This window comes from Stegodyphus dumicola, chromosome 4, assembly GCF_044657685.1.
Source record: "Stegodyphus dumicola isolate Sdum_Otavi_A_Nest chromosome 4, ASM4465768v1".
NCBI classification, from domain to species: Eukaryota; Metazoa; Arthropoda; class Arachnida; order Araneae; family Eresidae; genus Stegodyphus; species Stegodyphus dumicola.
In genome coordinates, this window is record NC_140771.1 from 128,933,594 (window position 1) to 128,958,907 (window position 25,314).

The 25,314-nt window shown below is 32.1% G+C and overlaps 1 protein-coding gene across 2 annotated transcripts in view; it reads right to left on the reverse strand.

The window, feature by feature from the left end:
• The window catches only part of LOC118179467 (synaptotagmin-2-like), a 57,750-nt gene extending 40,253 nt beyond the window's left edge, over nt 1-17,497 (reverse strand). Inside the window, exon 1 of one of the 2 annotated variants that reach the window (XM_085815428.1) lies at nt 15,873-17,493. In XM_085815428.1, coding sequence (XP_085671554.1) covers nt 15,873-16,964 — 1,092 coding nt within the window. In that variant the 5' untranslated portion in view covers nt 16,965-17,493. Of the gene's footprint in view, nt 1-15,872 lie in introns of both variants that reach the window. The other variant, XM_085815429.1, reaches the window with a different exon arrangement.
• Nucleotides 17,498-25,314: the final 7,817 nt, after the last annotated feature.

A 25,314-nucleotide genomic window follows, 5' to 3' on the forward strand; every position in this document is an offset into this window, starting at 1 on the left:
CAACTTTCAAAAGTATTTTTCTTTCATTTCGCATGTGAAAGTTAAGTAAGTTATATAAACAAAGAAAATGCAACAACGCATTTATTTCCTACACTTAATTCTTATTAAAAATATGACTTCTTTTGCATCTAATGGTTCTGTGAGACTAAAGGTGCATCCAAGAGATAATAAGAGGTTTTGTTAACAATAACAACATTTATTTACAGGAAAATATACGAAAATTTCAATCAATTAGAGATATATTATTAGGCATCTCTGCCTTCCACGTCCTACACCTTTAGTATCCTGCCTGCCACTGACTATTAGGACGAACGCAGCGCCCTCTAGTCAGAATGACGCTGTAAATACGTAATACTCCCCACCTGAACTCACTTGAGTTCACTTACCATTGAATTTTAACTAAATTTACATTCAGGAACCATTTAAAATTACAAGAACAAAAATATAAGTAGCATATTATATCAAATACAAAGCTTCAAAATTATTCAGTGACTTAACATACAAAAAACAATTACACTTTTAACTTCCAAAGAAAATTGTTCAAATATCAAGCATTAAAATATAAGCACAATTAAACTATCATTAATACACAGATAGAACATTAACAGGTTGCAACTCAATTAAACTAACACAATTAAGGATTAATTTCCAAATTATACACAAGTTGTACTGAGCGTCTTATTTGTCCTTTAGGAGTCTGAATAAGAAGAGAACGAACTTTTCCATCTCTTCCTGGATATAGCTCTAAAATTTTTCCGATCATCCCCATATTTCTGGGATAACGCTCATCATTAATCAAAACAATATCATTCACTTTAAATGAAACTATTTTACCTGGTTGTGGAGAAATATAAGCTGATCTTAGATTAAGTAAATATTCCTTTCTCCACCTGTTCCAGAAGTGATTCAAAAGTGTTTGCTGATATTTATATTTCTTTACCAAAGAATTCCTACTAACATTTAAATTTTCCTTTTTATGTTTTATTACAGGTAAAGACACCAATCTTTTACCAATAAGAAAATGAGATGGGGTGAGTGGAGAGGGTTCTGAGGGTTCGTTGTACAGATACGTGATAGGCCTGGAATTAACCAGAGCTTCAATTTCCGAAAAAACAGTTTCCAATTCCTTCAAAGAGAGAGAGGATCGTCCAACAATTTTCTTTAAGCAGGTTTTAACCGTTCGTATTTGTCTCTCCCAGAAACCTCCCCACCATGGACTTTTTTTTTCAACTATAAAATTCCAAACTATACCTTAAGAAGCAAACAAATTTTTAACTTGATCATTATCTATCTGATTCCACCATTTTTTCAATTCACTATTTGCTTTTTTAAAAGCTTTGGCGTTATCAGAATATATAGTGGAACATAATCCTCGACGAGAAACAAATCGTCGGAATCCTAACAAAAAGGAATCAGCACTTATGTTAAGAACTACTTCTAAGTGGATAGCTCTTGTCACTGCACAGCTGAATATAATTAAATAACACTTTGAATTAAAATCACGAACAAAAAATGGTCCGGCAAAATCCACACCGCATACATCAAATGGTGGATGCTCTTGAATTCTATCAGGCGGTAAAGGGGCAACCACCTGCATTCCAGATTTCACTTTGAATCGTCTACAAATCAGACAGTTATTTAACACTTTTTTCACAAATTGACGACCTTTAACAATCCAGAATTGTTCTCGTAAATGTGTTAAAGTTGCATCAACACCTAAATGGCACATTTTAGTATGAGAATCACAGATAAGTAGTTCAACAAATTTATCATTAGATGGAAGAAGCCAAGGATGTTTGGCTCGCATATCGTTACTTGAAAACTGTAAACGTCCCTTTAAACAAAGTAAGTTATTATCATCAAGTTCAGGATTCAAATTAAATATGCGTGAACTCTTTTCGATAGTTCCTTTAGAAAGAAGTTGGGTAACTTCTGTACTATAATGTTTGAATTGAGTAGCTTTGATCCAAAAACGCAAAGCTTGCTCGAGTTCTGGAGCACATATAGGTCCATTTAATTTTGTAGAATTAGGTTTAGAATTGTGCACAAACCTTTTAATCCAAGCAGTAACACGCAGTAATCTACTTAATTCGCTGAAGTCATTAACGTCCAGTAACGACGACATAGGTAAGTTTCCATTAGCTGAAATGGTTACCATGGAATTAACCAGTGCAGTCCGTCGCTCTTTCACTATAACGCGTTCATCACAGATGTCATTAAAATGTTGTAGCGATTCTTGAAGAGACCACGAGTAAAGTGGTCTAGACAACCAAACAGGGCCAGACCACCACAGAGAACTTGTAAGAATCCTCCTAGCCGATTCTCCTCTAGTAGTAAGGTCTGCGGGATTGTCGGAGCCACGGCAATGGTTCCAACACTCTGGTAGAGCCAGCGACTGCACTTGAGCTACTCTGTTGGCGACAAATGGTTTCCATTGTTTAGAAGATCCTTTCAACCAATGAAGGACGATTTGAGAGTCGCTCCAAAAGAAAATTTGTTTCGCGAAATTAGGAAATAGACCTTGTAAATAATTTCCTAAACGTGCAGCGAGGAGTGCTGCCATTAACTCTAATCTTGCAAGAGTCAAAGTTTTTAAAGGAGCAACCTTACTTTTTGACATTATAAAGCTCACTTTGATTTGGCCATTGTAATTCACGTACCTTAGGAACGCAACAGCCCCATATGCCTTGGGACTGGCGTCACAAAACACATGAAGAGAAACTTCACTTATTTCTACACTTTCAAAAAACCTTCTTTCAATAGATACTGATTCAAGTTCACAAAGTTCAGAACACCAGGTTCTCCATTTATTTTGTAGGTCACTTGGCAAATCTTCATCCCATTGTAGACCACGTTCCCACATCTCTTGCAGAAGAATTTTCACAGTGATTACAAAGGGACTGATCAGTCCACATGGATCAAATATCTTTGAAATAACTCTCAAAACGTGACGCTTGGTGATTCTAGCATCAATGGAATCCCTAACATCTCTTAAATCTAATTTAATTTTATCCTCAATCGGATCCCACTTCAATCCCAAGAAACCTGTTCCTTGCCCGAAGTCAGTATTTTCCTCATATCCGTTTTCATTCCAAAGTTTATACAATTCCGGACAATTAGTTTTTAATTTCCTCAAATGAAATCCCGCTGCTTTTAATATCTCTATTGCCGTAGACGTCAAATAATAAGCATCTTGAACGGTATTGGCGCCAAAGCAGAGATCATCAACATAAAGAAAAGAATTTAACATGTCATAACATTTTGGATGATGTTCCTTAAATTTCTTTATGTGAAATTTCAAAACGCAAGCCAAGGAAAATGGCGAAGTAGTTAAACCGAATGGGAGACGATTTAAATGAAGAGTTTTGGTTTAATCACCTACCTCTTCGGGAAACCACAAAAATTTAAGGTATTTTCTATCTTCCTCCGCAATCTCTATCATAAGAAAAGCTTTCTCTAAATCTCCGCAAAATGCAACTTGATATTCTCGAAATTTAAGAATTATGTCCAATAAATTTGCATAAAGATTTACTCCTGATTCTAGAGACTCATTAAGAGATTTATTATTTTCATTAGCTTTACTGCTACAGTCATAAACAATTCTAACTCGAGTTGTTTCCTTGTCATCCCTAAGTACTGCTCTGTGGGGCATATAATATCCTGAATTTTTATCTTCATTAACACATTTTCCCACAATCTGACATTCTAACTGATCCGATATAATTTGTTTATACTGGTCATAAATTTCTTGATTTTTATTTAGTTTTTGCTTTAACGAATCAAAACGCTTTTTCGCAACCTCATAATTAGAATTCAACCCAACTGCAGGTCCCAAGTTTTCCTTCCACATCAATCTACAAACGTACCTTTCCCCATTAAATTCCAAAGAATTTTCAAATTTTTCAATCAATTGATTGTCCCATTCAGAAAAGTTTTGTTTGTCTGACTGAAATTCTTCTATTTCCCAAAATTTTTTCAAATCGCACAAAATGGAAGAAGAGTCCATCACTAAACATACATTTTCATAATTATTAGCCAATTTATTACTTCCTTTCACTCCCGCAAGTAACCAACCGAAACAAGAATTTATCGCAGTAATGTTTTCATTTAACTTTACTCTCTGGTCATAAACAACATCCCAAAATGAATCGCATCCGATAAGTATTTCCGTCTGGCAGTCGCCAGAAAATGAATCAGCCAAAGGTAAACCTTTTTCCTTCAACGCACTGCGAATAGATACATCAGGAATTTTCAAGGACAAATTAGATATATAATCCTTTATGACAGCTTCTAACTCGTACGATTTCGAACTTTGATCCCTATTGCGCAACGTCAATGAAACGATACCGTATTCCTTCTCACGTGCTATTTTGTCTCCGAAAGCAAAAATAGCTATTCTTTCGTAGCGTATTGGCTTTAATTTTAATTCTTTAACTAATCGAGATGAAATAAAACTTCGATGACTACCATTGTCTAAAATAACATTAGTTAAGACTGAATTTTTATCCGAACAAGCTAAAACTGTACATGTTTGTAAAAAGGGCTTATTTTTGGTACATATATTATTATGAGACACAGAAATATTCTCGGCGCTTTTATTAGATTTAGATTGTGAGTCATTCAAAACAGTTTCGCTTTCCACTTGCTTCTCACAACCTTTCAAAGTAACATTAACGGGTTTATTTTTTCTACACACTGACTCATGATGAAAATTGCTTAAACAATTTTTACACGATATTTTTGCCCTGCATACGCGAGACCTGTGATATTTCTGGAAACAACACCAGCATCTAGCTTCAGTCCTAAGCTTATTTATTTTTTGTTCTACATCAACTTTTTTACAACTTACGGAATCATGATGACCGTCACAGAATAAACAAACATTTTTTATTTGTGTATTTAACGCTGAAGCGGTTGATATATTTTTAGGCTTTGAATAATTTTTCTGATAAGTTTGACCACTTTGATAATTTTGGGAAAAGGATCGTTTCGTTTCGTAACTTTTTAGGGGACTAATCACAGTTTCGGCAATTTCCCTAGATTCGACTTCATTCCTCAAAAACGTAATAATTTCCAAAACCTCACACTTCACTTCCCTGTTTCGTTTTCGGTGAAAATCTAACACCAAATCTTGTGGTAGCAACTTCAATAATATTGGATTCAATAAATGCCCATATGAACCCTCCGTTACATTTAATGAACGCAAATTTCTGATATTAACTTCTATTTCATCGTATAATTTACGCAAACCCTTAACATCAGACGAACTTCTCACGGGTTCTAAGCTTAATAATTTAGTCATGTAAGAATTTATAATAGAATATTTACTTGAGCTACTCTGTTGGCGACAAATGGTTTCCATTGTTTAGAAGATCCTTTCAACCAATGAAGGACGATTTGAGAGTCGCTCCAAAAGAAAATTTGTTTCGCGAAATTAGGAAATAGACCTTGTAAATAATTTCCTAAACGTGCAGCGAGGAGTGCTGCCATTAACTCTAATCTTGCAAGAGTCAAAGTTTTTAAAGGAGCAACCATATCTTTGTTTTGTTTGAACTATCCATCTTTTGTTTGAACTACCATATCTTTGTTTTAAAAGCTCAAGACATGAGTCATAGTTTTTCTCATTTAATTCAAAACCCGCAACAACGTTATATGCAGGACCAGAAAGAAGAGATTTTAAATATTGGAATTTTTCAGTTTTCGTAAGTGAATTGTTTTAACCGATTGCGCTATCAAAACAGTTTAAGAATTCCATAAATTTGCCAGAATCACCATAGAATCGCGAAATTTCTAACTTTGGTAATTTTAAAGCCGTAACGGTGTTTTCCGAAACACTAGATGTGTTACGAACTAAAGAAGTCCGCTGAACATTTTCTGCTGCTAATCCTTTGATTTTGCTCTTTAGTTTAATCTTAGCTAACAATATTTTGTCATCGTATTCTTCCGAAGCTTTTAATTCGCTTTTAAATTTTTCTGGATCGTCTATGAGTGCTTCCACCTCTAAATCATGGCTTTTCAATATCTGCTCTTTCGTTTCTAATAGTTCCAGTAGTTCTGATAATGAACTTACGTCTTCGACAGCTTCATCGAGCTTCTGCACTCTTTTAACTAGTTTAGTAACACTAGCGCGAACGTTACTTCTTTTTTCAATTATTTTCGACAGCTTATCCATATTAACTCAGAATTTGTGAGTTCAAAAGGTCTTACCTACACAGTCCAGTATGCAATGTTACGTATTCAAAAACGTGCGTAAAGTATCCAAACTTCTCAGAAATATAATCCAGTAATGATGACTAATTACTTCCGGTATTCCACATTCGCGGACAAGATGCACCAGTTTTGCATCTAATGGTTCTGTGAGACTAAAGGTGCATCCAAGAGATAATAAGAGGTTTTGTTAACAATAACAACATTTATTTACAGGAAAATATACGAAAATTTCAATCAATTAGAGATATATTATTAGGCATCTGTGCCTTGCACATCCTACACCTTTAGTATCCTGCCTGCCACTGACTATTAGGACAAACGCAGCGCCCTCTAGTCAGAATGACGCTGGAAATACGTAATAACTTCTATTTAATATTGGCTATAAATCACATCTATTTAACACAGGCTATTACTTAAATGATATACATAGATTGCAATTACATGTGTCCACAGACTCATATAATTGCAGTTTATGTATGTGATTAAATAGTTGTGAGCTGTGTAATAATACATTTCAATAGTTGTAACACATGTAATAGTTGTGGAACATATGATAGTTGTGAGAGATTTATTTCCAATGGTATGTGGAAGCATCGTTATTAAAGCAGATTAAAAAGCGTCGTTTTTGAAATATATTGTAGAAAATCCTTTTCGTTTTTGTTAGACAGAAATCTCAGAATTTATTTTTAAATAATGGAATACTTATTTTATTTTACACTTTAACGTAGAAATTAAACTCAAGTCATAATTTGAAATAAAACTACTAAATATACATTGATTACGGTTCTTCTAACAAAAGTGCACTATGAAAGCAGTATTACGTGACAAGAACAAAAGAAAAGAATATGGGAGAAGGCGAGAAGAATGCATGTTACGTATATAAGAGACATTGCATTCGTTATTTAAATATCCATTTGTGTAACCAGCTGCCTCACCTGAGAACTCGGATAAAAAGCAATTTGGAGCATCATAATTGACTTCCACAGATAACATTTAGAAATGATTTCTCTCATTTCCTCTTTCACGTTATTTCGAAATTTATTCCATTCTGACATGCTTTATCAAATGATAGTTCGTTTGTTCTGCATATTTATCTTCTGATGAAGTAAAGCGTCGCATTTACAGAGGTTTCTAATGTTAATAAAACTTTTTGTACTGAAAGTTTTCAAATTAAACCTTTAATAGGTGTAATTATATTCAATCTTATTTAACTGTAACGCAATTTATATTTTTCACGTTCCTCATCTAGCTAAGATCTGGATAAGTAGTTCACGAAAAATAAATTGTATCCATTCTCTTTTGCATAAAGCTTGTAAGGAATTTTATGTTAATTCACCAGTTATTTATGATTTCAGCTTTTACTATAACGTCTCCTTCCCGTATTCCTCACCAGAATGCAACTGGATAGCCAGTATTTAAACTGATATTTTTGGATACTTAAACTAAGGATTTTGGCATCGCTTTCACGCTACGTATTAGTTTCCTGCCAACTCTGATAGTTGTAATTATTCGGCCTTGCGTTCTGTCGCTGCCAACACATAATCTTCTGATGCTTACGTAGAAAAGTGATCCATATTGTAAAGTACTAATTAATTGTTTAGTCTTCAGCTACTGTTCAACATTTAAATTTAAATTTGCTGCTCTGTTTAGTTGTATCAGCGCTAATTGTGGCTTATATTGCAGCACAAAAGAGTGCCTTTGTATTCTAAATTCTGCTTAAATAAAAAATGTTATTTTAACCTTCTCACGACTTTGCCATTGTTTTAGATATAGCGATAATTCGTTTCACCTCTGTTAGGGTTATTGGACTAATTAACTTTACCAAACAAAGTGAAACCCAACAAGATTTTTGAGAAAAATACGACAGTGGTAAAGCTGAAGGAAGATAGTCTATGTTTTGGACTTGGAATGTATTATTTCTTGTAAAACGTTATCTCAATGGTAGAAATCCTTCACCAAACTGAGGATAATTTTTAATACATTTAATACATTTCTGACTGTAGCAATGAAAACAAACGTTTAATTGAAGAATTCGTTAAACCAAGCCTGGGTTTTATTTTGAAGCAAAATGGTAGGAAAATTAATTAGTTACCATTTTTAGGCATTGTATCGTTACAGTACATTCAGTTGTCTAAAGTTCCAAGAAATCACGTTTTGTTGTGCATCTTTATTCACCCTGATCGGTACGGCGGTTAATAACGCGGATTGCCGCACCAATGGGATCAAGTTCGAATCCCGGAGAAGGCATGAATGTTTGAATGTTTGAATGTTTGTAAGTCTATAGTGTCTGTGCGGCACGGCGGGCCTTCAAACTACTGTTGAGCCAAAAGTCCTGTTGATAGGTTTGGTGGTAGGAAAAAGGAGTGGTAAATGTCTGACAGTCCTCCGTGGTGCTCTCCATCAAAATTGGGGCGGAGCTGCACAGTTAGCATTGTGGGACTATACCTGTATAATCAATGGTGAACTTCTTGTGTTCCGTCCACCTGTACCTGTAGCTGTACTTTCTTACTGTGTTGTCAAAATTAGCTACGTAGTCTGATCATGCTAGAAGTTTCGGTAAAAGCCCAAAGATTAATACTCAAGTAATTATGAACGAAAGATAATCTAGACGAATAAAATGATGAATTGAATGATCTTCATCACTAAAATACCTTCACTTTAATTTGAAAATTTGGTGAAAGTTAAAAAAATCATTGGTAGCAAAGAAACACAATATTTTGTAAAATAATGTTTTTAAAACTGTTAGTTAGAACAGCGTTTCTCAACCTTCTTTCACTCGCGTAACTCTTGAATCTATCATTATTCTCATAAGTATCTCATTCCCATCCCCATAACATCTACATCCTACATCTACACTTACAATTATAATGATAATAGCTATAATACAGATACATTTATTTTATCAGTTATGCAAAAAATATGGTATATTGGTAATTATACACAATTAATTAATTTTTTAAAAAGATACAAATACATGTAATGGGGAAACTTCAGGCTGTTTGACAGCACTCGGTAATTTAAAATAAGGATCGGAAGATGAAAGTTAAAGTCTGAAGTATAAATTTAAGCAGGAAAATCTGTTCTTGTACTTATTTTTTAAATAGGTATAGAAGGAGAAAGCCCTCTGCACTAACATGGTGCTTGTGAATTGTAAGAGAATGTAATTGCCTTAATAGTTCAAGACATTCGTCTTTCAAGTCGGTGCATAATCAGACGAGGGATTTCTTTCAAATTCTATAGTAAGTGCAGAATCCATTTTTAGTTTGATCAACTTTTCCTCGGAGGAGTAAAGATGCACACTTCAAATACTTTTCACAGAAAAGAAACTCAATCCAGTGTTCATCTGATCCACGCGTTTGGGAAAATATTTTTCGAAAATTGCCTTCATTCCATTCAGCTATTTTATTATCCCAAATTCTTCTCAATAAAATTTTGTTACGAAAAACAATGCTGAATCGGCTATCCTCTTTGTGTAAGGCTTCTTGAAATATAGCTGTTACTGTCTATCACCCGGTGGTCTTATCCTTTTCGACAGGTATTGAGCCTGGAGACAAAATATATACTTAAACTGAATTTAAAACATTCATAACTTTCTCAATAAAAATTACTCAGGATTCAACTTACTTATTTTGATTTTTCATAATGAAATATTTGGAGTGGAAATGCCAGTTTGTTGCAACAGCTTTTTAACTTTGCTCCTATTTTCAATCAATCCAACAATGATGACCATTGCATTTTTCTTTCTACGTACCCCTGAGACTATTTTACGAACCCCTGGGGCAAAAATTCTTTGCCTGGGGCTACACGTAGCACAGGTTGAGAAACGCTGATGTAGAACAGCAAAAGAACCAGTTCATCTTCAGAAAATTTTTTTCTGACAACATTCTAAAATTCTTAAAAAAAAAAAAAAAAAAAAAAAAAAAAGGCATGTTTGCTTATGTTGCATAGCGCAAAAATAGGTAATACTTAATACTACGAAGTTCACCTCAGAGATGAATTGCGGGATATCAGCTGAGTTTACTTAACGTTTTATGGACTTCTTGGACATTACATAACGATCGAAATAATAATCACAGAACCTTAGTATTTGCATCATGGAATATTTCAGCTTCCAAACCTCTAACATAATTTAGAATTTTGTGACAATTCATCACACACAATTATTCACTTATTTTAATTCATTAATTTTTTTTTCTTTTTAGAGCTGATGACAATTCATATATTTTGAATTTTCACAAATATCACAGTTTTATGTATAGTATTTATGTTGATAATCGCTATCTTTCTCATTTATTTTTCATTTCTATTTTTTCAGTCTCGTTTCCCCCCCCCATACATGTATTTTTAATTTCTAATTTAGTATGCAAATTACGTTATATACATCAATACTATTTTTTAACAGCATACCTATCACATTTTCTCACAGAACAGCATTTTTAATGTCACATTTTTCAGTATTTGTACCATCCAAACAACAATGTTTACGTAAATCGGCAGAAAAGAAAATCAGTGCATTATTTTCCTAAAAGGAAAGGTATGAACGCTGGGTATTTTTTTCATAAGTGACAGCAGCATAATAAAGCTTTGTTGACAAATATTGTTAATGTTCAAAAAGACAAGTCACTGAAAGTGCTATTTTGAAGATTTCCAATATGGCTGATGACGTACGATTTTGCAGCTAGAATATATATTTGTCGATAGCTTTTTCGGAAACTTAGATATTTAAAAAGAAATCTGTAAACAGTATTTACCAAACAAAAATAATTTTGCACAACTTTTCTCCATATCAATACATTTATATTGGTAAATCCAATGCGAAATAAATTAATTTATATACAAAGTGCTGCCAGTTCAGTATGACACAGCTTTCTTTATTTTTAGGTACTCTTTTGAAAAGAGATCGTGTTTACCTTCTTAGAAGCTGGATGCGGGAAAATGTAATTTTTTAAAAAAACTATTAGAGTAGCAATGGTTAGATAGAAAGTAACCTTAGCATTTTAAATCAATGAAATCAACAAAATATACACGAAATTTATTTTATCGTAACTGGGTCATCAATCATTAAAATCAATTCAAAATTACAAGTTTAATCATTCTATAAAACTGTCTTTTTAATTTAATCTCTTAACATTTTCAACAACAAAATAAAGGCCTGATGAAAGTTAAATGGGTCGACTTGTAACGTTTAATTTTGCGGAAAGATCCAATTTCTTCTTGTACGGGAAAAAAAGATTCCAGATTATGATGGAAAATTCATTTATTTCACACCAAGCAGAGTACTCGACATCGTTCTTCCACCTGATCCAGTTACGAAATACCAAAAGAACTGCAGCTGCGCCGTACTTAAATTTAGCGGAAAGATAAAGTACTTCGAAGTTCACGCGAAATCCATAAAAGCAACGAAAAACATTTTAATACAATTTAATATATACTTTAGTATTTTTTAAATATCATAAAACTTTTATGACAGTAATACGAAAGCATTCAGTGGCATTGAATATAAAAAAGTTAATATAGTATAAGAAAGTATAACTATAAATGTTAAGGACTGTTTTCCTAAAAATTACGTAAAGTAAATAGATTTCTTTAATTTTTAAAACTTTTCTCCTTCAATAATATTTTTTAGTTTTAAAATGTTTCCTAATTCAATATTTGTTTTAATTTTCAAAACCTTTTCTCACACTGAAAATTTTTCTTCATAAGTTAAAAAAACTCTGAGAGTTTACATTCAACAACAATTAAGAATTTACATTCGATAGGTCTAGAAAGGAACGTATAGAGCAAGGTGATGTATTTCAATTCTCCCACACATTGAAAAGACAAATATCTTCTTCATATCATTATTTGTGATCGTGTAGCAACATCTCGTAATCGGTGTCGGTGTGGTGTGCATTTAATTATGGCAAAGCACACGAGGGCTATCTGCCTAAGGGGAGGGATGCCTTCGTGGAGGACTTTCTAAGGGAAACTGGCTCGTATACACGTTACACATGGGGAAAACCACGAAAACACCCATGCAGCCAGCCCGTTCGCGGGATTCGAACCTCAGACCGAACTACCAGTGTTCAGCGACTTTACCGCTCGGCCGCCGGTGGGCCCGTAATCGGTGTCAGGAAATTGGATGTTTTCTGTATAGCTCCATGTATGCAGATGCGTGATGCAATAACGTCTGCAACTCCATGGACTCCAAGCAAAACAATCATTTTTAGGCTTCCTTTGACGTTACAGCACAGAAATCGACGCCTATAACGATGTTTTCAAAGACGGGAAATTGCATCCGTGTGAGGGAGTATAGGGAGAGTCGAAGTTTGTCTTTATCATCCAGCACTTAAATTGATGATACAGAATGTCATTTGATACACAACTCATTCAACTCCAACCCATATATCTAGTACTTTTACCATTCATAGTTACATTACGAAGGTTTCAATGGTTACGTCAGATCTTTAAGGCCACTGATGCTCACCTCTCTATAGGACAGTATACTAGAGTGCATGTTGCTAACGCTGTCCTACATTTACTCAGTACACAGAATATTCGACTTCTGTCTTGGTCGGCCAGTTAAAATGAAAGTAACTGGCCAATGGTTTGCAGAAAGATTCGTATGACAACACCATTCAATCAGGCGATCGATGAACTCTGGCTTAGAACTGATCTTGCATGGTCTGCAATACCCGTAACTGCCGTCCAAATCCTATCAACTTCATCCCCAGCTCTGAAACAGTTGCTATTGTTGCCAAACTCGGATGCTTGTGGTACTTATTTGTGAGCGTTCTCTACCTCAGAATTATCTGAACTTTTATATCATCATCATCAACTTTTCATCCTACTTGTTTGAAAAATACTCGTAAATATGATTCTGCTAATTGCTTTTTTCCATGGCATAGTAGATTTAATAACAAACGGTTCATTTTTAGAGTTCTTCAAAGTAAAAGCTGATTAAAAATGAAATATGAATTACAGGAAAATCATTAAGAGAGATCATTTAGAGAAAATCATTTCATGATTTCTACAACGTTTTAGGAAACACCTGTATAGTAACCGAAATCATGTATTTCGAAGACGATATAATATTATAGTATTTCTGGAGACTTAATATATTGTAGTTCTTCGATTAAGATAAGCTTATAGAGGCATTAGGTATTTTTAAAGCAGGAAAAATGAAAAATGAGCAATACCCTCGCCGGGAGTCGAACCACGGGCCTCTCGAGTACGCACCGAGGGTACTGATCACTACATCACGAAGACATGCTAAGAATGCGGGAGAAGTACCTTATATACTCCCCCTTTTAAAGGGCAATTGGGGTTTAGGGGACCCAATCGCCAAATTTTGGTGGTGGAGAATCATCATCCACCACCTTTTTTAGTTTGGGCGCCACGGTAGTGTCATTAAGTATTTTTGAAGCAGGAAAGGTGAAAAATGAGCAATGCCCTTGCCGGAACTCGAACTACGGATCTCTCGAATACGCGCCGAGCATGCTGACCACTGTACCACGAAGGCTGGAGAATGGCGGAAGAAATACCTCATAAGCTTATTGATTTTAACCTCACTAGCAGAGAAAAAGTATCCAATTCCAAGAAAAGGAAATGCATATAATAAAATACTAACACGCATTTAGCAAATAGATTTTAATAATTGGTTTTGTCTTATAAACAATAATAATATTCTTTTTTAAAGTATCAACTTGAGGAATACTATTCTTTCAGTACAACCAAGAGAAATCTGCATTTCAAAAACGACATCGATTCTAAGGCGGTGTACTACGATGTTTGAAAACTTTTATGGGAGGGTAATGCACTAAGAGGCATTTGAGGTATTTCTGATTCTCTATATCCATTCGAAGGATCGAATTCCTTTACAGACAAGCATTCATTCCGAAAGTTCGAAAATAAAACAGATAAATAGACTTAGCATCTACTGGAACATAGCAGTTAGTTGTCAGTAAATAAATCTTAGATTTCTATTAAGCTAAATGTCTATTTTACAATCAGAGTTTTGTATTACTAAACAACTAATTACTAATGCATGCATTTTTAGATACAAAACTCCTGTGAGAAAATTACTATAGTGGAACAAAAATGTACTATTAATCTACTTAATGTACCTAAAAATTTTCTATGTAACCTTAATTGTCTCCACTTACTAAAAGCAAAATGATGTATCTAAAACACATCTCTCTAATTCGAAAAAGTTTCTTATATCGTTTACTATTTTTGATCTAGAACACATTCCAGACTTTTCTTATCAGCATGAATTATTGACATCCATAATCATGAATATAGAATGCTGAAATCATGCAGTCATTCATGTATGCATTTTTTTTCATCCTAAAGGAAATTAAAGTTAAAACTTTTAAACTAGATTCTCATAATAGTATAAGTTTATTAATTAGCTTAAATTTCCTCGGGTACTTTTTTATAATGCAGAATTTTATTTTAAACTTTAAAATGTATTAATAATTTTTCAACTTTTTACTTCAAACTACACTTCTCTTCATTCATTAAAAGAAGAAAAAATATGACAAGTCTGAACCCTAAATGGTTGTATGAAAGAGCGCAAATAAAAGGCCTTTCTAGAAAAATGTAAAATATGTTATTAAAATATAAAAGAGTATCTTCTTTTAAAATGTGTACCACTTATCATCTAGGAGGAAAAAAATTGCTATGGGTGGAAAAAAAAACGAATATCTCGAGAATTTTTGGCGAATTTAAAATACATCAAAATGTGTGAGAAAATTGCAGCAATATATAAAAAAACTAGTTTTGCTTTTGTTGTTGTTGTGGCTAATCTCACTTGTCTGACTTAATCAGAAGAAGCCCACGAATTCTATTATCGCAAGGACTGCAAGTTTGCATCTGTCGTTGGCATAAGCTTTGAGCACCATATAAGAGACAGTACGACTTTTCTTTAATTGATATAACGACTTTTTTGTTTTAACGTACGACTTTTCTTTAATTGATTTTCTAGCTTTTATGAATGAAAAAATTATATAAAACAGGTGAATAATAGAAATAAACCATAATTCAGTGCATTTTAAAGTAAAATATTACATTGTGAGTTTTAAAGTTTTGAAATAAAGAGAAAATAGAGATTGAAAACTACTTTACATATTTCAGTTTCTTTGCTTGCTTTTTTAAAATGATATATGTCATAAAATTATAGCATATTTCGGAAGTGATAAAAACATAAGATACCTTGAATATATAGTCAATGTATGATACAGTCGTATGTTTGAAACCTTATTCATTCTTCTTAAAGTAATTCCTTAATAAAAATTTTAAAAAAACCTGTGTGTAAAGATCATATTAAACAATTATGTTACTTATTAACCGTTAGTGTTAGTATTAACACATGTTAAAAAAATGCTTTAAAGAATTAAAAAGCAATTAGATAATTTTGTGTTTTATGCAAACATAATTCTACAATACGCCTTCTAAAATGATAGTCAAATACATTTATTCATTAAAAGCGTACCTGTAGTAAATATGCTAAAATTTAAAATACGCTTAAAAAATAGTATAATGCCAGCCATATAAAAACATGCTGAATCAATTAATGAGATTTACAATAAGAATTGTAATTATCTTATACATTTAATTAAAAATAATAAACATAACTGCAATCGTTAATTGAAAACTAAAGAAACTATTCTGAAACTTACCGTTGCAGAGTCTTGTTTGAGGTCAACCCATAAATCTCCGGTGCACATTTCATTACCTAAAGAGTTCGTTAGACCAGAATCTTTGATGCAATATGTTACTTGCCCAATTAAGCATTTTCGCGAGAATCGATCGTAGTCCCAAATGCTTATTTTAAGTTTTTTGTCATTGAGATCCTCCCTCCGAACACTAAAAGTGAAAGTTTCATTGAACACTGGGTTCATAGTATTGCGTTGAACTTTGCTCATATACTTAGTTGTTCGATCAGGTAGTAGAACCAGCTTAGCACAAGGATTGGCTGTTGTTTTTAGAAAAAGGCACGGTAAACCCGTAGCTCCAATAAGCTTGACAGTTAATTGGTTCCTCAATAAATTATAGCGCAGTGAAAATCCTACTTTGCCTAAATCTCCGAGAAAAGAACCTTTCTCCGAAGCTTCATTCACTCCTACATATAGCCCACGCTGGAGATCTTCTGGATTTATATGAAAGCCTGCCATAGTACGTTTCCGTCTGTTATCCAGTATAATTGGTAAAGTCTTTGTTCCGCTTGAAGAATAATCAGTCTCTGATACTGAATCTTCAGTGTTTTCACTGACAATAATAGTTGTCGGCACAACAAATTGGATCGGTTGGTTTGCTCTAACGCCAGCCATCCTAGGATCGGATACTTTAGGTGTGATAGTAGCCAACTGATTTTCTCTTTTTTTTCTTTTCGCCATGCAGCGACAGAGAAAATAAAGAAATGCCGTCGTCATTACAAAAAGAACAACAGCTATAATGATAATTGCATATATAGGAAAGTTTTCGGTCGGTGGAGCTTGAGTAGGAAGTACTTCTATTGTCACATTATGTCCTGGAGTAGATTTAGTGTCAAAATCGTCATCGCTGATATTAGGGAGACCATTGATACTGCTTAGTACATATGATGAAGCTCTTGATGCCGATGTTCTTGCATGAGCAACAGCATGTGCTGACACGGCATATGATCTGCTGATACTTTCCACATTGGCGGAATTAATTCTTTGAGCTGAATTCAATGCAGTGGATAAATCTCGCGAATCACCTTCTTTTGAGGAAACTGGTAACGGAACCATCGGTATTGCTATGAATAAAATAATCAACCTGGAGATATCACACTGAAATTTAAATACTTCATCCTCAGAAGAAATATAAGAAAAGATTTTTATGAGCAATAGTAAAACAATAATACTTTGAAAGACTTTTTCCTAAATTATGCTAGTGAAGGGAAAAGACGTATAAATATATCTTTAGAAAGAAATGTCCTTTATATAACAATTTATAAACTCACAAGAATTTCAAGAAGAAATTTTCACACTTCAGTCTTACTCTTCACAAACATGCAGAATGGCTAAATTTTTTAACGTTTGAGCAACAGTATGCAGCTCTTGTGATGCTGCATTTCGATAAATAAATAATGAATTCTTTACAGACACCTGCCGCATGTGACACTTCCCACCACCATGAAAAAGATATTAACCGAATTAATCTCCTGAAATGAGAGAATGATCTAAATATCTCTTTCTCAAGGACTTCTGAATTCAATCTCGTTGCGAACGTGAAATAAAATGCGCTGGTTGCTGTGAGGATCTTCTTCCACAGGTGTATTGACTGTCACGTGACACAAGTATAAATTCGCTTTTATCTTATCTCATTTTACTCATTTTACCTATGGTCCACTAGGCCGTGACGTAAGCTGAGTGTCGTATACAGATGTTGACATTCCCAACACAGCTGGACAAACGCTGTGTTTGTATAGTGGCTGCCGCAGCGTCAGATTTATCGCCCTTTAAATATACCAATTCCATTTTACCAAACACATATCTTACATTTTTAACGTATCATAGTTTCTCAATCTGGAAAAATAAATTAAAGTTTCGAGTATATTTTGTTTTGAAATTGAACATGAACGGCTAAAATTATTTCAGAAAAATTTGCTTACATAAATAATTTTTGCGTTCCCATCTCCTATGCTAAACGTTCTTGCTTGCTTTCTCCTTACATTTATATTTCATAAAATTATTTGGCTGCTTGCAAAATTTGTTTATACTAATATGTGCTAAGAGAAAAATTTTAAAACTTCCAATCACAGAGAAGTGAATGGCTAAGACTGTTGAGTACTGGTAGTTCGACTTGGCTTCGAATCGTGGTGAGCGAGCTGAATATAGGGGTATGTTCATGATATTTCTCAGTTGTAAGTTTTATTTAGAATGCAGCTCTTCCTTCTGACAGATCATTTTTACTACTTTGCTGCATTTTATTTAAAGGAATAAAAACTGAAATTAATAACTATAATATTTCACCATTTCCATGTCACTAGTATCTCAAAAACATCAAGTTTTTTTTTCCTTTTGATTTGAGATGACTATCGTAATAAGCTGCATATAGGAAAAAGGTATGTGTTAATGATTAGAAAACGTCAGATACATTTATTAACATGATTTGGCAGTTTTGGTTTTGCAAACGATATTCTTATTACTTATGTGAGCAGTCGTCCGTCTTAAATATTCCAATTAATTACATAAACACCAGGAATTACATAAGCAAGCATCTATGAATTAATTATTTTTTATTACTTAAAGATTTTTCATTAAATTTTCTTTTAAAAATCTTCACTTCGTTTCAAAATTAAAATTGCTTGTCTGTCTCCAAGTAAATTCTCATTTTATTGAGCATTAAAATTATATTTTTTTAAATAAAAATTACATTTCTTTCGCGTCGCATTGGGGCAGGTTATATCTTAGTGAATGGTTTCCTATTTAAATTCCTAAACTTTTCTTTTAATTTTGATGTTTGAACTTGAAAAATTAATTAATTTTCAAATGATTGATTACTTCTGTAGTTCATACAGATAAAATTCAGGAACGTACCTCTGTTGGCAATTCTTCTGACTGCTTCTTGACAAAGATCAAGGAATAATCATTTTTTGTTAATTTATTTTATTTTTCTGTTTTTTTATTAATTTACTTCTGTTTTAGATGAATTTTTAAGTTTTTGCTCCATGTCATATTTTTTTAATTATACCTTCCCTTTTTTTTATGTTGTTTTTTGATTTTGTGTTTATGATGTTGTGTTTATTTTTTTTTTTTTGTGTGTTTATGTTTTTTGATGTTGTGTTTATTTTTTTTTTGTGTGTGTTTATGTTTTTTGATGTTGTGTTTATGATGTTGTTTTTTGATTTATTCCTAATTCATATTATGTTATTAAGATACAATAACACGCCGAACAGATACGAATTCAGAAGTCAAACAACAAAAAATCAGCGTTATATTTTCAAATTTTCACAGCAATTGAATTTGAAAATGTAACGTTGATTTTTGTTGTTTGACTTCTGAATTCATATTATGTTGCTTACCACTTTTTTTAAATATATACATAATATATATATATATATATATATATATATATATATATAGTCTGTATAACTCGTAAGATGACGTGAGGATTAGTAAAACAGCTGCGTGGGTACTTAAGATGGCAGAATGATGAAGAAAAGCTTTCAGACGTGGCCGTTGATTTAAAAACATAATTTTATTTTGTAACAGAGCAAGTATACTTATAAAATGATTTACACAGCATCATTTATGAGTCCGCTATGCAGAGCACAGTTTTATACAGCTTGCATCTCTTCCGACAATGGCGAAGCGAAGCACAAAATAGGGCTGCGCATTAAAAACAGCGATATTTAAAGACTTGGTCCGTTTGTTTAAATTTTCAGCATTGCGACTAGATGAGAGTCATCCGCAATGTACATGGTGGGTTACAAATGGTTACATTTGAAAGCATAAACGAATTAATTTGGAAAGACGCAGTCCAGAAAAATTATTATAAACAAACTTGAACAGAAACGGGGTAACAAACTGAAATGGGGAGTAAAATGGACTATTGCCAGATTAAAGTTAAGAATTTGCTTTCATATTTTATCTCTCTCTCTCTTCCTCACACACACACACACACATATACATACAGTGTCTCAAAAAAGTGATTGGAAACTTGTGCTTTACAAAAGGAAACTGCAATAAAATAAATTAAAAAAGCATGTAAAATTTTTTGTGGGTGTGTTTCATACTTAAATTTAGTAACAATTATTACATAACATACATTTTTTCAAAATATTAAAATATTAATTTAATAAAAATACCATTGTTTAGAACGGAGCAGAAAATGGCCCACTTAAGTGATGGGACACTTACTTTTCCATCAAATATTTATGCAAAAATTTTACTTTTTAAAAGGTTTTAATATTTTGTTGGATTTCCGTTTACTTTTAAAACATGATTTAATCTTCTTGGGATGGATTCGACTAATTTTTTTGTGATTTCTGGAGTGATTTTACCCCGTTCTTCTTGAAGCACCGATTTTAATTGTTGTTTTGAAGAAATGGCGTGTTTGCGAATTCTTGATTCCAATTCTTGCCAAATATTCTCCATGGGATTTAATTGTTGAGATTGTGGGGGCGTTTTTATTATTTCAGGACAGTTATACAGCAGCCAGAGTCTAACGTTCAAAGCACTGTGCTTGGGGTCATTGTCCTGGTAGAATTTAAAATCGTTATGAAGGTTCAATTTTCGTGCTGAAGATTTCAAATTTTGATTTAAAATGTCAATATACTTGTACTGATCCATTTTACTGTCAATAAAAACAAGATTACCAACTCCAGCGGACGACATACACCCCCATACCATAACTCCTCCTCCACCATGTTTTACTGCTGGCACCAAGTTCTGTTTGCGAAATTCTTTCCTGGGTTTTCTCCACACCAAGATTCTACCGTCAGAACCAAATATATTAAATTTACTCTCATCAGCAAATATAACTTCATTCCAGTAATCAGAATTCTTATTTATGTTAGATTTTGCGAAAGCCAGTCTGAGTTTTCTATTCTTTTCACTTACGAAGAATTTTTTCCTGGCTGCTCTACCGTGATATCCAGTAAATCGAATTACTCTTCTAATAGTCTCAGAATTAACAATTACTCCATATAATGCTTGTAAATCAGCAGCAACTTTAGGAGCACTCATTCTTGGATTTTTTTTAAATATTTCGAACAATAATTCGCTTTATTCCATTGGATAGCTTTGATGGTCGGCCAGGTCTTCTTTTATCCTGAATCATATGATTCTTTTTATATCGTTTAATGATATTGAAAACTGTTGAATGACTCAGGTTAACTGTTTCAGTAGTTTCTCTAATAGATTTTCCACGTTCAATATGCAAATTAATAACTAATTTTCGAATTCCAGGCAAAGTTTCTTTTCGTTTAGCATTCATGGCTGCACAGAGCTAAAAAACACAAAAATTCCAAAACAAACTGGAGAGAAATACTGCAGACGATTTTATAAATTATTGGCAATTGCTTTTGAGTAAAAATAATTACCCCAAAAGATATTTTTATTGCTTACTTCAGACGATTTTTGTTGCATAGTACGTAGTGTCCCATGACTTAAGTGAGCCATTTTCTGCTTCGTTCTAAACAATTGTATTCTTATTAAATTAATATTTTAATATTTTGAGAAAATGTATGTTATGTAATAATTGTTACTAAATTTAAGAATGAAACACACCCACAAAAAATTTTACATGTTTTGTAAATTTATTTTATTGCAGTTTCCTTTTGTAAAGCAAAAGTGTCCCATCACTTTTTTGAGACACTGTATATATATATATATATATATATGCTGTGGTAGTTTTTGCGGAAGATGAAAACCAGCTCGCTCTTTAAATATGGCCGAGAAGACTATTATCGTTTCTACACTGTAAAAAAAAATCTGTAAAGTTACTAAGAAAAGTCGTGGAAACTGGGATGTCATGGATTATTTGAGTAATCAAAACAGGAATATTCTTAGTAACTTTACAGAGATTATACCTTTAATGGTTACAGATGTTTGACAAGTAATGTTACAGGAAGTTATTCTGTAGGCATAACAAAAGTTTTTGTATGTTGATTACCGAAGCATATGTCTGTAAAGGTTACAGATCAAAGATCTGTAATGTTACAGGAAATTATCGTGTAAGTATAACATGTTTTTCATATGTGATTTACCAATGTAAACATCTGTAAAGATTACAGGAAATAATAGTGTAAGTAGATCGTACTTTTTGAATATGAATTACTAAAGGGAATATTTGTAGATTATTAGTGTTCTGCTTGTAAGGTTATTGCAAGTGATTATGTAAGAACATGTATTTTCATGTGAAATTTTAAAGGATATATATGTAAAAGTTGCAGATAATTTACTTAAAAGTTCTTCCAAATAATTATGCATATAGAACATATTTGTCTTATACAAAATACAAAAATGATGTATTCTCAAATATTAAATATTTTGATTGTAATATTACTATAAATAATTACACATGTAGAACATATGTTTTATGTGAAATGTCTACAGCTACTGCTTGTAACAAAATATGCTGCATTTATTTATTTGTGGGGAAAGGGAAGTTATGTAACTTTAAATATTATTAAGTTTTTTTTAAGGAAAAATACCTTAGATTTTCTAAAAGATATAAAACATTTTCTTTCAAAATATTCCCAATGTTAAAAAGAAGCTCAAATTTTATGTTTTTCTTACATCTGCATTACTTTCCTTTATTGAATTTTAAGACATCTCAAAGTTACATATGCATCATGAAATAGCTGGAAAAAAAAACTTGTGTATTAGACTTAATGGTTTTTTGGCAATAAATTAGTAATGTTCTAGAATTCCTCCGCTGAACACTGGTAGTTCTGTCCGAGGTTCAAATCCCGCGAATGGGCTGGTTGTATGGGTATTTTCATGGTTTTCTCCATGTGTAACATGTATATAAGTCAGTTTCCCTTCGAAAGTCCTCCACAAAGGCATTTCTCCGCTTAGGCAGATAGTCCTAGTGTGCTTTGCCATACTTAAATAAACTAAACCAAATCATTCTCCTTATACCCAACAGTGTAATCTAAAGAGACTGCAATTGGATATGATTACAGTAAAAAATATTTTAATGAAATTGTTTCAATAAACAATTCTAAATATTTTTTCAAATTCTAAAAAAAATTACTGATGTAACTCAACAATGAACTTAAATTCAGTTATCACAAGCTATCCAAAATTATTTTCATGCTTAATTGCATTATTCATTTAAATTACAACATATAATTCTTTTAGGCATAAATGCTTTTTAATCTCTTCTGCTACTGACCATTAATTGAAATAATAGATTAATTAATCGGACAGTTGTACAGGCATTTTCCCAGATTTAAAACTTTATATTAATAAATTACATTCTTCTCATTGAATACAAAATTGAAGAATTAGTTAGTCCTAAATTTAATTTTTCAAGTATTCCTTCTACTAAAACATTTATTACCTACAGGCAGCCAGACAGTAAGCTGAACACTAGCAATTGGCTCTAGATTTAAATCCTAGAGAATGGGCTGCCTGTGTAAATGTTTCTGTAACATGAAGTTTTCCTTAAAATATTCCTTTCCTTGGACAGATGGCCCTCTCTTGCTTTGTCATATTTCAAATAATCAATTCAAGCATTTAATGTAGGTATGACTTCACAACTTCGTCCCAAATTCTAACTGAAAAATTGAACAGAATCCCCTGATACTGTGTCTATAATACATGATAAATATAGAATGATCTTAAAAATTTAAGGAAAAAAATATAACGTATTTGGAAATGCCTTGATCCTATAATTATATTTTTCTCTGCTATGCCTAGAAAATTAAGAAAAGTAGACTTAAGAATGTAAAAACTGAAGATAAAGAATTCAGCATTAATAATTGATATGATAGTAGTAATAAACTAAAAATTTTTTAATGAAAAATTGATAATGCATAATGGCTCCTTAAAATTTTAATTTTCTATCCTACTATTAATGGAACTAATTTATCACTATAATCAAAATGACTCAGATTTTCTTTCTTTAACTGATGTCAAAAATACGATGATTATTTCAAAATTCCTGTGGATTATTTAATTGTTCTCAAAATTTTCTATTCATTTATTAAATGCTTCAGATTAATGTTTTTGTTATCATTATTTCAAACGACTTTTTAAATCTTCGGGAAAAATGTTTAAATCTTCATTCAACAAAATTATATTTTTAGATAGATTTTTATGGAATAAAAAATTCTGTAAGATAATAATCATTCACACAAGATATTAACTTAGTATTTGCTCATTACTTTACAAGTATTCGATGAAGCCTTTTAGTGTAACATACAGGTTACATAAGGAACCATTTCATTTTAACGTAGTATTCCATAATCATATATTTTATTTCAAAAAATATCATATTTTGAAAATATTGGATATTGCAATGCATTTCACTCCTAACATATACAGCTAGCGTGAAGATCTATAATTAACAGTCAATATAATTCATAATAATGAATTTCGTTATGCATAACTACATCTTGCAAGATTAGATTTAGTTGACAAAAACTATTAAAGATAATATAAAAGATCTATTTGGTTCCAGCAATTTAATGCAGAAATGAAAATACTTTTAATACCATATATTAGTGGTTCTCAACCATTTTACCTTTGCTAGATCATGCCTCTCCTCCTTACCCAACTTGAAAAATAGATATACACTTATTTTGATTTTATTATATTTTAACGTTTTTATAAATTAAATAAGAAAAAGGTATGGAAAATGTTGATATATACAAAAACAGATCTTATATTTAAAATACACAGAAAAAAAAATGACTTATGCTACAATGAATCTTCTATTGTAGATCTTGAAAATTGTACATACTGTGAAAAATGAATGTGACAAACAAAAATTGATTTAATTTTGCACACAATTCTTTTACATGCATATCAGTGAACACTGGGGGGGGGGAACTCTTTATTCCAATACACAGAATATAGAAACAAAAATAGGTTTATTTTTATTTGAAAACTATCCAAAAGGAAAATAAAATAAAAAAATAGGTAACATTTATATTATTGTTATTTTTAATTAATCATAGTTGTGTAGGTGCAGTCCTCTTCTTCTTAGGATTCAAAGCATGGCTCCTAAATAAAGAAAAAATCACATTCGTTAGAAGTACATAACATATTCTAAATTTGTTATGTGACATTTTAATTCAGAACCTCTTCATAATAATTGCATGCACTTGCACATATTCCAAATGATTTAAATCTTTTTTAAAATTAAATAATTAAATTGCAAACAAGATTCCTTTTGGTCCTTTCATGAAATCATAAATTGCATGTATCATCCATTTTTGAAGCAAAAGCAGTACAAATTTAAATAATTCATTTTGCAGAAAATAATTTGAGGTTTATTAGATATTTACTATATTTATTTGTAATATAAAATAAATCTGTAAAGTAGTTTTAATAATGATCAGATTTTTTTTAAGATTAATTTTTCTAGAAATTGAAATGTATTAAGGTAGCACTTCTCAATCTGTGGATCATACAGCTT